Source organism: Rutilus rutilus, assembly GCF_951802725.1.
Source record: "Rutilus rutilus genome assembly, chromosome: 8".
Taxonomy (NCBI): Eukaryota; Metazoa; Chordata; class Actinopteri; order Cypriniformes; family Leuciscidae; genus Rutilus; species Rutilus rutilus.
In genome coordinates, this window is record NC_140222.1 from 27,493,509 (window position 1) to 27,511,688 (window position 18,180).

The 18,180-nt window shown below is 40.1% G+C and overlaps 1 protein-coding gene across 1 annotated transcript; it reads left to right on the forward strand.

Moving 5' to 3' along the window:
* Positions 1-8,242: 8,242 nt before the first annotated feature.
* Positions 8,243-9,928, forward strand: LOC311295249 (granzyme B(G,H)-like). The gene is made up of 5 exons (XM_084416518.1): positions 8,243-8,319; positions 8,417-8,567; positions 8,902-9,043; positions 9,138-9,389; positions 9,556-9,928. Exons 1-5 carry the CDS (start codon positions 8,256-8,258, stop codon positions 9,709-9,711), a joined length of 765 nt encoding a protein of 254 aa, XP_084272644.1. The 5' UTR covers positions 8,243-8,255; the 3' UTR covers positions 9,712-9,928.
* The last annotated feature ends 8,252 nt before the right edge of the window (positions 9,929-18,180 follow it).

Below are 18,180 nucleotides of genomic sequence, written 5' to 3' on the forward strand. Positions count from 1 at the left end.
CTCTCCCCATTGACAGATGGGATGGCCCTGTAAATTGTGCAGCACTGTGGTACCAGGAAAGAGTGAAATTTTAAAGCATTATAGACTGCATCATGGGACCTTTGCACACAGCCATGCCTTGCCTTGTATTCATATAGATTGCCCATGTTCTTTTAAATCCTGGAGTTCCTTCCGCTCTCACCTCTCAAGATACCACCCAGAAGCTAAATTCACCACAAGTAAGTCTTTCATTTACCTGCCCTTTGTGTCAAAACCCTGGATTTCACAATGAAAAGGATTTTTTTGAACACACATTTGTTTTTCATCAACAAATGAGATTGTTTGTCTTAAATACTTTATTTTCTATCTCAAAGGGGGCTGCAGAGACCACTGTTCATGAGGACCTGAAAAAGAAGAATATGAGCATCTATGGCCCAATCCCAATTCTATTTTATACCCCTTCGCCTACCCCTAACCCTTCGCCTACCCCTTACCCTTGCCCCTTGAAACAGAGTGGCAAGGCGTAGGGGTGAAAATATTCCCCTAAGAAATGGGACACCACTACTACACTGTTACACGTCATTATACGTCGTTGCTAGTGCCTATGTCACAGGAGATGCACCAATGTTTATCACAAACTTCCAAGATGCCGTCGTCAGCTGTAGTCTTGCGTGAGTTACAGCTATTTTTTTGCATTTTTCTTCTGAAGTTCGCGGAAAACAACGGAGATGACGATATCTTCGACGCCTAATGCTGCGTTCATACCAAACGCGAATAGAGCGTCTGGCGCGAGTGATTTCAATGTTAAGACGCGTTTACGCGCGTCTGGAGGTCTTGCGGCGCGAATGAGGCGTTTAGCGCGGCGCGGTGGACGTCATTCGCGCGTCCACTTCGCTTCAAACTTTTGCTTTTTACACGCGTCATATTGTTAACGAACTTTAGCGTTTTTTTTTTTTTTTTTTTGCACCCGTTTATTTGAATAACATGACCGTAAATATGAACACAAGATTGAATGTGACATAAAGAAAATGATTATTGGCAGTCATGTTGCCTCTGTAGCCGGTGTATGCAGGTACATTTCTCATATCCCTTCGTTTGAAGTGTGGTCCCGAAAAATCTTCGTTTCAAGGGCTATCTGGCCCTTCCCCTTCCCCCTACCCCTCCAACCAAAAGAGAATCGAGACAACCCTACCCCTTCACGGGAACGCGCAAAACGGAGGGGTAGGGCCAAGGGGTAGGGGCAAGGGGTGAATTGGGATTGAGCCTATGTCTGCCTTGAGCCAGATGCAGTAGGAATCATCATTGAGGGAATACCAGTCCTTACCAATCTTGGAAATCTGGCCAAAGCATGCTGCTTGGGTTGACATATGCACTTAATCTCGAGTTTCCATCCAAGGTTTCCAAAACATTTGAGGTGTTTCAAAGACTTTTCGTGGGACTTGACACACTGCGCCCAAAACCAAGCCCCAAGTTCATGACTCTGAAAAACAAGCTCCTTGCCGAGGCACTCAGACATGACTGTCACTCTGTTTTCTTTGTCTGTTCAACATCATTATACATTGGACATAACGTTGAATTTTTCCGGATGTTCTAATGGTTTGTCCTTGTCATGTTTTATACTATGCTGCAGGTCATACTTTCTGGTGTGAAAAAAAGGTTTTATTTTATACACACAAAATAGCCCTGCTGTGAAGCTGCACTTTAAAGGGGTCATATAATGCCATTTTTGTACAAGCTAATATGATTCTTTAGGGTCTAAATTAAAAGTTTGTAATATACTTGAATTAAACATTCTCATTAGTATTGTAAGAAAACACTCATTTTCCCTGGTCAAAAACAGCTCTGTTTTCATCACGCCGTTTCAGTGCCTGGTTCTTTAAATGATAATGAGCTTGCTCACCACGCCCTCTGTTCTGTGCTCACACCGTTTCAAAAACAATAACACCATATCCATAACGCGTTTTTTTATTATAAACATGGGATTATGAATTATATTGAGATCGTCGTACATAGAAAACATGCCGTAATGTACCCTGAGTGTAAAAATAGCCGCATTCATCGTGAAGCGTGCAGCAAGCGATTTGCAAAGATTAATATAAAGATTAATAAAATGTTACACTCACTCACTTCTTCTGGAGGGGCGTCAGGAACACGAATAGTTGGTACAGATCCTTTTTTCAGGAGCAGCTTCTTAGTAAAACCAGCTTTATAACGTACTGACCCTCGTTTATAAAGCAGCCTGGTGAAATGATTCGCGCAAACATGAAAGCATTGACGTTGATCATGATTCGTGGGGAATTCCCTTCGAAAACAAACTCAGCCACTGCGTCTTCATCGGATCGGATTTAGGAACATCAGAATGACTGCTGTGTTCGTTATTACCATAGACTCTAAAAAAATATGGACGTAGTGTCCGTGACGTCACCCGTAGGTTTCTGAAGAGCATTTTTGAAGCCTAAAGTGGGCGGAGCCGGCCGTCGCCATCTTGGCCTTGCGTCACTCCCGGATAACAGAAAATAGGCAAACAGGCGGGGCGTGAATGGAGCTGAGGAGCCTGGCCTGGCTATCTGAAATCACCTAGCTCGACGTGATCGAGTTAGCTGATGATGTAAAGCCAATTAAACGTTCCTATTTTTGCCCTTCGAAATATTATAATAGTTAAAAGACATGGCTACAAGTGAGACTGTGTATTACTTCGAGATTGTTTGTGTGTGACAGTGATTTATGTGCATACATGTCCGTCACTCTTTCATGGTCCGTCAGCGCGGCATTGCTCAAGTTCGTAGAGAGCTTATTCAGTCCATTTTAAATTCTGATTTTGGCCGTCTCTCAAATGGGTTAAACCATAGATATATTGCCTTTGAAGTGCAAGTAAATGCGCTAGAAAATCCGCGCTCATTCATGTGCATTTATTGCATGGACGGAGAAAGCGCCGACGCCTGCATGATTTCATCTGACGGTACATAAGCATATTATAATCCATCTGTTCCGTGAGAGCAGAACGAACGAGTATTTATTGACGTTTTAAATTTGAAAACCCCAAAAAGCAACGAAATTGTCAGACATCCATTAGTGCAAGTTCACGGAGGAAAACAACTGAAATACAGCGCTGGTTGTTCTCTCGAACGATAACGACGGAATCCAAAGACGTGGGCTTTGTACCCAAGTATTAAATTGTATGAAATAATCCCGAAAAAAAGCACAAACACTGCAGAGATGGCAAGTTCAGCAGCAACATTTGCTGAGGTGAAGTGACGGCTAGTAACAGCAGACAAACGGCTAGCACTGACAGCGGCAATCCATCTGTCACTCAAGTGGCCACTGGCCACACCCTTAAATTTAAATATTAATCAACTAAATGGACGAGTTATAAAATAATTCACCACCCTCACAGTTGTTATGAAGGGCAAAATTAGCTGTATAGACCAAAGCCACATAGAGATCCAGGCTGTAAACATATTTTTTTCTGCTGTAAAGTTGGTAATTTTAACATGAGGGAGATACAGATTTGACTCACTTCTGCAGCCAGGCCAAGCGGCCAGTCAATGAATTGCAGTTTAACTCACTTCCGTGTTGGTTTCAAGAGAGAGACGGGGAGGTTGCCGCTTGGTTATTACACCCAAGAAACACCACAATCGCTTAGACGCCATTCTACTCCAGCATATCAACAAAGGCGGACTACTATGACGAAGGCTGTCACAGCTCGCTCAGGGCGGGTCTTGTGTTGAAACACGGCTGTCACTCAACAATTGCGGGAGGGGCGTTGGATATTGTGACGTCATAATATCGAACGGCTTGATTTCAGAGAGGGTCAAACATACAAGGAGATTAAAACAAAACCACTGGATGGATTTTTATCATGATAGGATGGTTGTGTACAGGCACTGCCAACAGACATTTCAGTGCAATCAACTTGTAAAAGTGCATGTACCATTATATGACCCCTTTAAAAACTGGTCAGTTAGTGGGATCAGTGAGATGTTTAACTAAAGATGTTTCAAAATATTCACACACGCTGTAAAGGTATTATGCTAAGCTGTACTTTTTAAGTTGAGGTCAGATGCTCATGCTTGTGACCTGTAATGTAAGTGTTAAAATGTTTCAATATTATGTACACACTGTACTGTAAAGGTGTTTTACTAACCAGCAGTTTATAAGCTATGGTCATGCTTTCTTTAATGCATGAATACAGATGTTATTGATTGTTACACTGTCCAGCTCATTGCTACTGTTTGGATATGGCAATGATTTAATAAATGTTGGAAATTGACATAGTAGCAACTAATTATTTGAAGCCGTTTACACTTCCAAAACAAAGAAAGGGCAAATTGGTCAAAATTAATAAATCAGAAGACATTAACTAGTATTTTTTTATTTAAAGGGATACTCCACTTTTTTCGGAAATATGTTCATTTTACAACTCCCCCAGAGTTAAACAGTTGAGTTTTACCGTTTTAGAATCCATTCAGCCGAACTCCGGGTCTGACGGTACCACTTTTAGCATAGCTTAGCATAGATCATTGATTCAGACGAGTCCAGTAGCATTTCTTTCAAAATGACCAAAGAGTTTCAATATTTTTCGTGTACTAAGATCGACGGAAAATGAAAAGTTGCGATTTTCTAAGCCTATATGGCTAGGAACTACTCTCATTCCGGCGTAATAATCAAGGAACTGTGCGGCCGTACCATGGGTGCAGCAGGCGTAGTGATATGACGCAGCGCCTGAAAATAGGTCTAATAGGTTAGATAAACTTAGTCCCGGTCACGTTGGAAGAAGTTACCGAGCTGGGGACTATTTTTAGGCGCTGCGTCATATCACTACGCCTGCTGCACCCATGGTACGGCCGCACAGTTCCTTGATTATTACGCCGGAATGAGAGTAGTTCCTAGCCATATAGGCTTAGAAAATCGCAACTTTTCATTTTCCGTCGATCTTAGTACACGGTTTAACTACAGAAGAGTCAAGTTTTAAATAGGAAAAATATTGAAACTCTTTGGTCATTTTGAAAGAAATGCTACTGGACTCGCCTGAATCAATGATCTATGCTAAGCTATGCTAAAAGTGGTACCGTCAGATCCGGAGTTCGGCTGAATGGATTCTAAAACGGTAAAACTCATCTGTTTAACTCTGGGGGAGTTGTAAAATTAGCATATTTCCGAAAAAAGTGGAGTATCCCTTTAAATGGTTAATAGAGGCACTATGCATACTCTTTTCACAGCTTTTTCGTGCCTAAAGCTTTCGCCTGACACTTGCGGTTGGAGCTCATGCGCTGAATGGCAGATCTTGCCTCAATGGGTGTGAAGTTTTACTGCTGATGTTGCTTCAGCTTTTGCTCTGCATGCTTTTTCAAGAAAGGCCACCAATTTATCTAGAAAGAAAGAAATGTTTTAAATGGCTCCAGTGCAATTAAGTGCTGCTGTATATATATATATAAATACTGTATGTTTGAGATATCATGTTTTCAGGAAGGTTAACAGGCTGAAAGGTTCTGTTATTATCTTTGTTTTTACAAAACATTTACTGCTAATAATACTATTATCCATGTGGAGACATTTCCCCGCAATGTATGGAATGCCAGGACTTGACACACACACACACACACACACACACGCGCATACACAAACAGACACACACACACACACACACACACACACACACACACACACACACACACACACACACACACACACACACACACACACACTCTGGTCCACTATCTTTGTGGGGACTCTCCAAAGACGTAATGGTTTTTATACTGTACAAACGGTATATTCTGTCTCCTTACACTTACCTGACCCCTAACCCTACCCAACACACACAACTTTCTGCATTTTTACATTTTCAAAAAAAAACTCATTCTGTATGATTGCTTGTGGACCTCAATTTAGGTCCCACAGTGAAACAAGTCCCCATGAGTCTGTGTGCATTGAGGTTTAAGTCCCCACCGGGAAAGAAAAACGTATACACTCACACACTGCACAGATAGCCTACTTCATTATTTAATGATTAACTAATCATTTACAAAACATGAATATACGTTTCATAAATGTTTAATAGTTTTTTATATGTAGTTTCTATGACAGATTTTTCAATACTTTTAACAATTCAGTAAGCACTACATCCGTCTGTGTAAGCTATTTCTTGTTGCTTTAACACAAAATGCATACAATTAACACATTTAAAATGCTTGAACTTCTTTTACAAGCTCAAACAAGACCAAAACAATGGATTTTTACTGCCAAATTTACCAATGCTTTAACACTGTATGTCAGAACAGATAACACCATGTTCTAAACCTAACCTTACAGGCTAAAGTCAAGGCAAACAGCTGTTTATATTGTGAATTGAAACACAAATATATCCCTTGTATTTTATTCTATTGTTACTGAGAAACAACTGATTGAATTATGCAAATAGATAATTAGAAGATGACTTTTTTTTTTTCTGGTGCTTTTTCTGTTCGTATTTTCTGTATTTTCACATAATAAATGGCAGCTGTATTGCATATTTTTGTTATCTTGCAGTAATGTCCTTTTGCAAATAAAGTCTTTATTGCAGCAAATCTGTCTCTGTCTTTGTTTTTTCATTACATTAACCGTACATTCTAAAGCACTCTGAGATGGGTCTTTTTTTTATTGAATTTCTGCAGCAAAAGACCTAAACCCAACAAAACAAAAATGTAGAGAGGCTTCAAAAGAAACTGCAGTGCAAAACACAATCTATGATCAATACAATATACTGTCTGTTGTATAAGGGCAGACCTGACACATATAAAATAATGCAGTTTCTGTAATTCCATCTGATGTTAGTGTTTTTATGACATTGTGCTATGATCTTCCTGTTGGACGAGAACATATGTAAGTGTTTTGAAAAATTATTTGATTTTGAGACATGTTTGCAGTGTTTTGGTAGACATATTGTTGCTAGTGTATTATTGTATTTAGAAAATTAGTGTTGGAGTTTAGTTTACAATGTGTGATTTTGAGCATGAAATGATCTGTTTTGCCAATTGTGTGTTGTAGGTGTGTTGGTGCGTCAAGAGTTTAGGAAATTTGTTAAAAGTATTGAAAAAATTGTCATAACGATTGTAAAAACCTGTAAATTATGTTACATTTTTTTGTATGTATGTAGCAATTAGAGGGTGCATAAAGTGTTGTAAATGCCTTGAATACACGTAAGAAAGATCTACGAATGATGTGTAACACATTTACAAGTGATGAATAGTTTACACTAGATTATGGGATGCAGAAAGGTTTACTCATACGGTTACACATCATCTATAACAGGTGTTGAACACTGTAGTGTGTACTGCGGTGTAAGTGCTGACTGGTGAGGGTATAGACTGCTGTCTTCTCTGAAACACATGGAGTCTTTAACCACTGCACCTGATCTGAGCAAAACATACAAAAAAAATGTAACTTGTAATTTATTAAACATTTATGAAACGCATTGTCATGTTTCGTAAATGATTAGTTAATAATTTACTAATCACTTGTAAATGACTTGTAATGGAATTTACAAAACATACATAAAATGTTAGTATATCACTTGCTAATCATTTATGAATGTTTTGTAAATGATTAGTTCATCATTAACTAACCACTTATAAATGACTTACAACTTAACGTTATTATAAAGTGGTACCAAATGGGTCATTCTCACAATGTTCATTATGAGTAATTCTCATAAAAGTTTTTTTTGTCGTGTGACACTGTGGTTAGCTGAAGAGCTGAGTAAGAGATCTTGCTACAATGTGTGTGAAGTTTTACTGCGTCCATCAAAGGGATGTGAAATTGCTTTAGCTTTTTCTCTGTACTCTATTTCAAGAAAGACCAAAACCTGAAACAAACAAAAACAAATTTATCTGTAAAAAAATTATAATAATACACTGCATTCATCAATGCAGTTTGGGTCATGTGACCTATATTAGCATTGCATACGGAAAGTCTTTCACATACTTGTAACTTGTATTTGTATATATGTATTACCTAAATAGAAAATTGTTTTAGGGTTTTACAAAAGTCGGCATTGCCTTATACAGAGATTTTGGACCTCGCATTTTTCCTCACACCAATGTCAGCACTGGTGCTTGCCAGATGAGCTTACATGATGGTAACAAGAAGTTATGGTTTTAGACATTAGACCACAAGGATTAGCAAGAATTTACTCACAGTGTTACTGACATCATAAAGTGAGAAACTGAGTCTCCACCCACTGAAAAGAACAATAAATACTCTTCTTCTTCTGCAGACACTCACAGATCGTCTTCTTCATCATGACCATCATCATCATCTCTCTGCTCCTGTTGGCCTCTCTGCTGCCACACCTGACCTTCACTGGTGAGATTGATTATATAACAGTAAATTATTATGATTTTTTAAGAATGTTTAATTTGTATGTATTGAATAAGTTGACTGACAGCTCTCTCTCTCTCAGCTCATGTGAATGTGGGTATAGTGAACGGCAATGAAGCCAAACCCCACTCCAGACCTTACATGGTTTCTCTTCAGATGGATGGGCAACATATCTGTGGTGGATTCCTCATTTCTGATGAGTTTGTCTTGACTGCGGCACATTGCCGAAACAAGTAAGACAAGTAATTTTGTCTGAGCTAAATTCATGAATTTTCTATTCAATTCACATTTATTTGTATTGCGCTTTTCACAACACATTATCGTTTCAAAGCATCTTTACAGAAAAAAATACCTGTTTCTATATTACAATTTAGAGTAATCTGTTATCAGAGGTGACTGTCGTAATCTCTTCACAGGTTTTGGGTCATCTGAAATCTAACTAAACTTTAAAACTAAAACTAAACTAAATTAAATTATTAGATGGTTTCATCATACCTTAAAAAAAAATTTCTTGAAAAAATAAAGAAACCTAAAAGCTGAAGTTAAGATTAATGTTTCCATAAACAGAACAGAAGAGCTGACAGTTGTGGTTGGTGCACATAACGTACGACAAATGAATAAAGGAGGTGTCCGCATTAACGTGAAGTCCTACTACAGACATCTGGATTACAGTGAAAAACCTTTTCGTTATGACATCATGCTTTTGAGGGTAACATACTGCATTTATACCAGTTTTTGAAAATGATACCTAATCATTTAAACACTGTTAAGTATTAACGTATAATTGTGTTTTATGATTGCAGCTAGAGAAAAAAGTCGAAAAGAACAAAAATGTTGAATGGATTTCAATACCAAAGACAGAAGAAGACATCCCAGCAGATTCTGTTTGCAGTGTTGCAGGCTGGGGAAGTTTAGTAACTAATGGCACTACAAGCTCAGTCCTCATGGAAACAAATGTGAAGATCATGGATAACAGAAAATGTAAAAATAGTTGGGGATCGACGTTCTCAGCTGCACAGATGATGTGTGTATATGGCCGTGGAGGAACCTGCCAAGTATGTAAAACATAAAAAAAAAAAAAATAATATTAGTAATTAACAAATAATAAAAAAAAAAATATATATATATATAATAATAAATAACCAAATTATTATTTCAATTTATATAACAAATAGAGAGAAAGGTGATACAGTGACATGCTGATTCTTGTTTTTTTAATAGGGGGATTCAGGAGGTCCTTTGGTTTGTGGAAACGCTGCAGTTGGCATCACATCTTTTGTATATGAATTTCTTTGCAATTCACCTGAGTATCCTAATGTGTTTACCAAGATTTCGGCCTTTCTTCAATGGATCAAAAATATAATTGAACAAAAATAATTGACTTTACAGTATAATAATAAAAAAGATGTGTAGTACTAGTGCGTAATCAAAAATGTTTCCAAATGTTTAACAGATTTTCTCCCACATCTTGTTCTAATAAAACTATCATGTGTTAACAACAATAAGTCAAATGGTCCTCAATGTTACAACCTCATGAAATTGAGTAATATCCAGTCTAAATGCATTACGCAAATAAAATATACTTTTTCTTCCTTACATCTATTTCCTGAGCTTGTTTCTCAACTGGGGGATTCAGGGCATCTTTGGTTTGTGGAAACACTGCAGTTGGTGTCGCATCTTTTCTTCACAGTGATCTCTGTAATTCACCTCAGTTTCCTAATATGTAGGCTATACAAAAATTTCAGATTTTCTTCCATGGATCAAAAATAAGTTTAATCGTTCTCAATGTTACAACCTTATGAAATTGCAGTAACAACATCCTGTTTAACTGCAGAATGCTTTACAGACAAAATCCATTATGGTGTATTAAAGCAGACTATAGGCTGTAGACTAGGAGCCCATGTGATCAGGGTGCCTCTGTCCAGCAGTTCTGTCAGGACCACTACCGTAAAATATGATTGACAATTAGCATACAGTTTGGATTGGCGGAATGGTTCCGTTCTGGGCGAGAACTCCCTGCGCATCCATGCAGCCTAGCATGGATAAGAGCAGGGAGAGCAGCAATAATCCCCCTTGGGGTAAACAGAACAGAACCAACATGAAAATTTGCAAATATATTTAATTCAAGATTTAAAGTACAACATTATTCAATAATTATTCTGATTCAAGGGGAATCAGAATGTCAAATCCTGACTGGGCGAGAGGAGGAGCTGGGGATGGAGGAGGGTAATTTGCTCCTGAGAAACGCGATAGCTGCTGATAATACTGAAGGAGCTTATATATGTATACGGTGATAGGTGTCGTATTCCTATAGGTAGATGTGGATCAGCTGAGGGTCAGCTGATGCGAGCTTGACTAACGTGACCTGCCAGAACTAACGCTATGCTTGATTTATGAAAATATTTTCTGATTAATCTTTTTCTACAGTAATTACTGGTGTTACTGGACGGAGGTTTTAAAATATCAGACAATTGAGGAGCGCAAAACGCCCATGATGGACTAATCTTATATCACCCCTCCCTACAACTTACACCACACCGGTCACCAATAGTGGGTTTTCTAAACTCGTGCTTGTCATGAACATGTATGGTTAATCTGAAAACGCACAAAGGATCAGAGCCCTGCAAATAAAGCCGTTTTACCATACCAATAAATCTGAATTTGTCAATCACTGATTGATTTGCGATGCATTTTTCAAACGGGAGAGACCACAGCAAGGGCCTCAACACATTTTTAATAATGTCACATGAAAGGCATAGAGAGACAGAGTAGTTTGCACCTCAGTGACACATTTACTTCACAGGACACGTGCTTTCCACTTCATATTTATCTACTTGTGTGTTCTAACATGTAACTATGTCTTGTTTGGTCTCATCTGACAGCTGAACCTAATAGAGATAGTAACATACAATCTAGGTATTATTGTTTAACATGCATTGAGGAGAATATGTTAATGTACTTCTCCCCCTCTTCATCACCCATTTGCCTTATCTTTTGGCTTCCTGTCAGTTGAAGATAAAGATACATAGTGTGTGAAGCTTGTTTAGTGTAGACTGCAAAAACCTATGTACATGTCTTAGTTTCAGTAAGATCAAACTAAACAGAGACGTCTTTCTTTTCATCTCATGCTATGAGAGAAAAAAACTCTTCATTGAATGGCTAGATTTACATGCTCCTTCTTTACATTCAAGACTCTGTGCACTGTCAGTGTAATGGTGGCCAGCTAGTTGTGCAGGTAAACCTCACTCCCCTGATGTCAAGCGAACTAAACAATATCAAGTGGATATCCATACCAATGAAAGAAGATAATATTGAAGCAGATACTGTTTTTAGTTTGTAACTATATATATGCATATTGTAACTATTCAACTTCACAGATGATGTGTGTATATGGCGATGGATGAAGCTGTGATGTCTAAAAAAAATTCAAATAATGAGTAATCAAATCTTAATGTGTTAGAAAAGTTTAAAAATATGACAACACAAGACTTATGTGTTGATCTGTGTTTCTTGACAGGGGGATTCAGGAGGTCCGTTGGTTTGTGGAGACACTGCAGTTGGTGTCACATCCTTCAGAGACCCCAATATCTGTATCTCACCTTAACTACCTGAAGTTTATATTAAGATTTCAGCATATCTTCCATGTATAAAGAGCATTATTGGATATGTTAATTTAATGAATTGCCGGTGAAATGGGGTGATTTTGCTTTTTTAAAGTTAAGTTAATTTACCCTCAAAACTTCTTACAATAAATATAATATACATTCAGGGCTGTACGTTAACTTTTTTTGCACATAGCACTGGTGCTACAGAGGTTGAAAGTTTTGTAGCACAGGCCAGTTGTAGCACAAGTATAAAACGTCTGTTATCATCCCTGAAAACAAACACAAGTAATGGAGTTCATCATTTAAAGAGGCACTGATGTTCCATTAAAGTGCACAAAAAATACAGACCATCACAAAAATTGTTTTTAGACACACTTTTTATTTATTTGCTAAAAATGGAAGAGTGCAGATAACACCTCTTACACCTCAACATTACACATCAAAGTAGAACAGATCTGTGGGAAGACATCACTAAATAAAAACTCTTGTTTTCAAACTAGCACTAACCTATCCCATGACACTCCTCTATGAGACTAATACTGTCAATAGTTGCATCTTTTCTTTAGTTTAGTGCAAAATGCTGTTACCCATCACAAAGGGGTTGTCTATTTGAATCTTTTCTGGAGCCTCCTTGCACCAGCTACAAAACAAGAGCTGTTGGTCAGAATCGAAAGTTAACCACGGAAAATCTTTTTTCCACACGGGGTTATATCTATAAATTTTCATTTTTGTTTCTCCCATACTTTGATTTGGTAAAATTGCTTCTGTCGATTCTTCCTCGCAGGCTCGTTTGGGGTTTTCGTGGATCACTTGAAAATAGCGCTTCATTTTCTCGTCAACTAGCAGCTGCATAGAAATAATGGCCGCGTTACTTAAGAATTGTGCGAAATGGAGTTGGACAAAATGACTCAATGCAGCCGGGACACGAGTTTTAATCGCAGTTTTAATTAAAGTAAATAGCAGTGCGCCATCAATCTCACACGCAAACAAGCACAACAATCACTTCACACTATTAAGCGGCTGTGTTATGAACATGCAAAACTGTATCGCTCGCGTGCTACAAAGGTAAATTTATTCATCGCACAGACCAATTTTTCTGTAGCACGTGCGACATGTCTGCACTGGAAAGCCATGTTGCAACTCGCCCGCCATCTCCTCCTTTGGAGGCAGAAGCATCTGAGGTCGATTTGTGCTGTTCATATTCAGTGGGTGCTCAAGAATGCAGACTCCATCCCCGGTTGGTCCAGCTGATCTGGCGTCATTTCGGAGCCGCAAAGGCAGACCTCTTTGCCTCTCCAGAAACCACCCATTGCCAGTAGTTTTACTCTCTGACCGAGGGAATACTCGGTTCAGATGCGCTGGCCCACAGCTGGCCCAGAGGCCTACACAAATATGCGTTTCCCCCAGTGAGCCTACTAGCACAGACATTGTGCAAGGTTAGGGAGGACGTGCTTTCCTTCTTGCAGCGGGGGGTTGGAGCGAAGGCTGTCTCCCTCCACCCTGAAAGTCTATGCTGCCGCCATCTCAGCCCATCACAACTTGGTTGAGTGTAAGTCAGTTGGGAAGCATGACCTGGTCATCAGGTTCCTTAGGGGGGTGAGGAGATTAAATCTACCCCGCCCTCCTTCTTTACCCTCTTGGGATTTGTCTCAGAACACTCCAGAATGCCCCATTTGAGCCTTTGCAATCAGTAGACTTGAAAATCTTGTCTCTAAAAACGTTGCTCCAGGTTGCACTGGCCTCCATTAAGAGGGTAGGGGACCTACTTCAGACCCGGATATGTGCCCAATGTTCCCACCACTCCCTTCAGGGACCAGGTGGTGAACCTGAAAGCGCTGCCCTCAGAGGAGGTAGACCCAGCCCTGGTTTTGCTCTGTCCCGTCCGCTCTCTGCGACGGTACGTTGACAGAACTCAAAGCTTCAGGACCTCAGACTAGCTCTTCTTCTGTTACGGAGGCCAGCAGATGGGAAAGGCTGTGTCCAAGCAGAGGATGGGTAGTGGGTAGTGGGTAGTGGGCTCCATCGCCCTGGCTTACCAAGCACAGGGCGTGCCTTGCCCGCTCAGGTTGCGAGCTAACTCCACTAGGAGTATTGCATCTTCCTGGGCGCTGGTGCGTGCCACCTCTTTGACAGATATCTGTAGAGCTGCGGGCTGGGCGACACCTAACATGTTCGCTAGATTCTATAGCCTACGTGTAGAGCTCCTCCTGTGTTCTCGCCTCAAACAGGTAGAGGACACTGAGTGGACCCGGCTTGTGTTAGCTTGTTGCGCTAAGACATGCGCTATTGCTCCAGAGAGTTCCTAGGGGTAAACCCTGTGAGTCCTCCGTCACCATCGGCTGCTGGACATAGCGGAGCGTCCGGCACCAGGCCTATATTCAGCTGAATCCTTGAGAACCGGGTTTAGACATAATGTGTGACCCTATTGGGATCCCATGTGTAACATTTCACGGCTGCTCCTAAATGGAAGCACGTGTCTTTCCCTTGGAGCCAAGTCCCCCAGTATTCTATACGGAACAGCTCTACGAGGTTAGTCCTATGTACATCTCCACATAAATACTTCGGGAAGAATGTGGCTTCTGCAGCGTTCTACTTTCTAATGGAAAGGGCACGCTTTCCCAGTGTTATCCAATAATCTCACTGTTTGGGTTACCACGGAACAGCAGCTGTGACGCTTTGGTAGGGATTCCCTCAGTCATAAGAATGTCGAGAGTGAAGCGACCTAAAGAGAACGTCTCGGTTACTTATGTAACCCTCATTCCCTGCAAGGTTATTTTCGTAAACGAAAACTGAAACTAAGACTAAAACTATTGGTCAAAAAACATTTTCATAAACTGAAATAAAATAAAAAAATCATAATAAATGAAAAACTAAACAAAACTAACAACAGCTACTCAAAAACTAACGGAAATAAAATAATAATTATCAAAAATAAGTAATCGTTTTCGTAATTAATAAGCTCTTTACTTTGGCGGAAAATCTGACCTATGGCTCTTTAAGGAAATGCCTGATATGGCGCTTCATGCGCGTGAAGTTACTGAGGCGATTAACCGCTGTCCTGCTGTGACGCGCACAATGAAGGATCGTAACCTAGAACACATGGCTAGTGCTAAGTGGCTGTTCATAAAGGATGCATCTGTTGCAGTGGAATAGGGAATAACACAAGGTAATAAGACGCAAGTTGGACTTCTTTTTACATGAGCGCAGCATTTTTAGAATGCCGTTACATTTGCAAGACGCGGGAGCACCAGCCAAACAAGTTCGTCAAGCACAAAAAACCTTTAATGTACTACTACTGTATGTTTGAGATGGCATGTTTTAGTAGACGCCGCTCAAACAAACCTTTCAGCTGTGCTGCCATTCTGGATTAGCCTGGGTTTTCCCATGCTGCCTTGGACACCATGGACCAGATTTTCCCCTCAAAAAGGGAACCAATCACAGAACGGGGAGGGAGCAGCAAGACGATGACGACGTCTATGCGACACACCGAAACAGTTTGTTTATATCTATGGATCCAACATGGCAGCAGATGCGAAGTTACCTTTCGATGCAGCCTTAGATAGTATTCTAAGTAGTTTAGTCGCTGAACGCCATCGTGTACACATAAATCTCTGACCCATCGTCTTCTTCCTCGTCGAATTTCTGTCGCTCTACATACATCATCTGGTATAATTGAAACGATTGGCTATGAGCTACGTACAGGCGCATTTGATAGACATTCGTAGCGCCCAATAAACTGCTCTGGGCATTCGTAAACCACGCCTCAAATACGAGAAAATGAACATGTGGTTCCCAGACCACGTCTCAATGAGACGAGGTCTGACGTTAGCCAGGCTAGTTCTGGATTGCAAAAGAAAAAGAGGCAAAACACTTTTACACACAAATGTGATGTTTAACTTGATTTAATTGGAACAACAAAAGTCAGCAGCCAAGAAGTTGGGTAATAAAGTGAGATTAAGTACATAAATTACATTTATGATATTTAACATAACTGAGTTTGCTTTTCACTGTTTTTATTCATTTTGAGGAATACTGAATCTGTTTTTGTTCAAGTGAGAGGAGTAAATGCATGCTCACATTTAGTCTAGAACTACAATTACCATCATGTTAACACACAGCGCACACAAAGCCTCTAAACCTTACTCAAGATTTCTCCATGTCTCTGAGTAACAGAGAAATGCAAAAAGTGTTGCAACCATCCCCGGTGTCCCCCAATTACCATCATGTTCACACACAGCGCACACAACGCCTCTAAACCTTTAATACTCAAGATTTCTCTCAACATGGGGATAAGAGAGATGTTGGTCAATAAATGGGAAACGGAGTAGCATTACTTGTTTGGAAAAAGTAATGTGTTGCTCATTTAAAAGTATTGCATAACTTTACTAGTTACATGAAAAAAAAAAAAAAAGACTCAGATGTACTTGCAATGCATTGCCCCCAAAACTATAAAAACAAATCAAACCTTTCAAATGACCTTTGCAGCTGGTGGGGAAAAGTCACACTCACAATGTTCATTATGAGTAATTCTTGCTGATAAGGGCCCCGTTTACACGATGGGAAAACGCAGATATTTCCCTGCGTTTTGGCCTGTCATTTACACGAAAACGACGTTTTTATCCCAGAAAACTATTATTTCTAAAAACTCCGGCCAAGTGGAGATTTCTGAAAACGCCGGTTATGTGTTGCCGTGTCAACTGGGAGAAACAGGGTTTTAGGTTCTCAAACGTCACATTATGCACCAGAAAATGCTTACGTCATGTACGCGCCCTATGTTTAGAGTTTGTTTTGCTACCATTTAATCATGGATGCTGTTAAGGTGGTACTCATTTTTACTTCTGTGCAAACGCTTTTGGCCTGTTTGCATTTGCTTCGATGTCTGTCCACACAAACGAACCTCGCGCCATGTCTGTCGTTTTGAAAGGAACTGGAAGTCGCTTGTTGTTGTCAATTTTGAGGATTCTGATTGGCTTGCATGGCTTTATCCTTCTCCCTACACTGCCGCCCATAGGTTTGGCATAGTTATGATGTTGCTCGACGGCGTATTTATGCGGGTTGTGTGCACGATGTTATTTGACGGAGGGGGAGAAATATTCGTTTCTCTAAATACCCGGCTATGTATAAATGTGGCCAAGATCTGCTACCTCTTTTTGTTCCTTATTAGTTTAACATGATAGTACATTCTGATAAAAAGCTGTTTCATTTTTACTCCAAAAATTGTTTTAATGTCATCAAAATGAGTAAAAAATTTTTTTATTATTATTAATGTATTTTTTAAATGTATTATTTTAGTTGCATGCACTATAATTGTCAGGTTTTCTGAGATTTTCTGTTGGTTTTCATGGACTTTATGTTAGTTTCATCGTCACGGTCTTCATTTGAGTTCTGTCATCATCGTCATTAGTTCAGTTCATTCACCTGTGTGTTGTTAATTAGTCTATCATCTTGATTTCCATCACCTGTTATTAGTCATTATCTTCTGTGCATTTAAGTTCCTGTCTTTCACCAGTCTATTGTTGGTCAATGTTTGAGCGTCAGCTCACTGTGTCGTTCCTGTTCTTTGTATTTTGCCTTTTGAATATTAAACCTTTGGATTTATTAGCATCCACCTGTTTGCCTCCATCATCCACCCTGACTGTTACAGATTGACTGACCCATAAAGTATGGAGGAGGACGCTATGGATGCATTTCTGTTTAATCAGAATGGGAGTTCATTGGAGGAATTTGTTGGAGTTTACCTGCATCTGCATCAGGATGTTTACTGGGAGGAGGAGAATTTGAAGCAACGGTTCTGGAGAGGACTTGAAGATCCACTCGCCCAGATACTGCTGCTCAAAGACTTAAATCTACCTTTTATAGAGTTTATGGACAGAGCTCTTTGGGTTTGTGGTTCCTCCCTCACTGTAACACCAGAGGGCTCTGAGCTGGACGGGACCAGCGGCGAAAGAACCTTTGAGCTGGACGGAACCAGCGGCGAAGAGGGCTTTGAGCTGGGCGGAACCAGCGGCGACGGGAGCTCTGAGCTGGACGGGATAAAAGAAAACAGTAGTTCTGCGGGCATAATGCAATCAGTCTCAGCGGGCATGACGTTCTCAGTCTCAGGTTCGGCGGGCATGACGCATACTGCTTTAGGCTCAGCAGATCTGGTGTGAAGTGCGGGCTCTCCGTCCAGCTCAAAGCCCTCTTCGCCGCTGGTTCCGTCCAGCTCAAAGCTTCCTTCGCCGCTGGTCCCGTCCAGCTC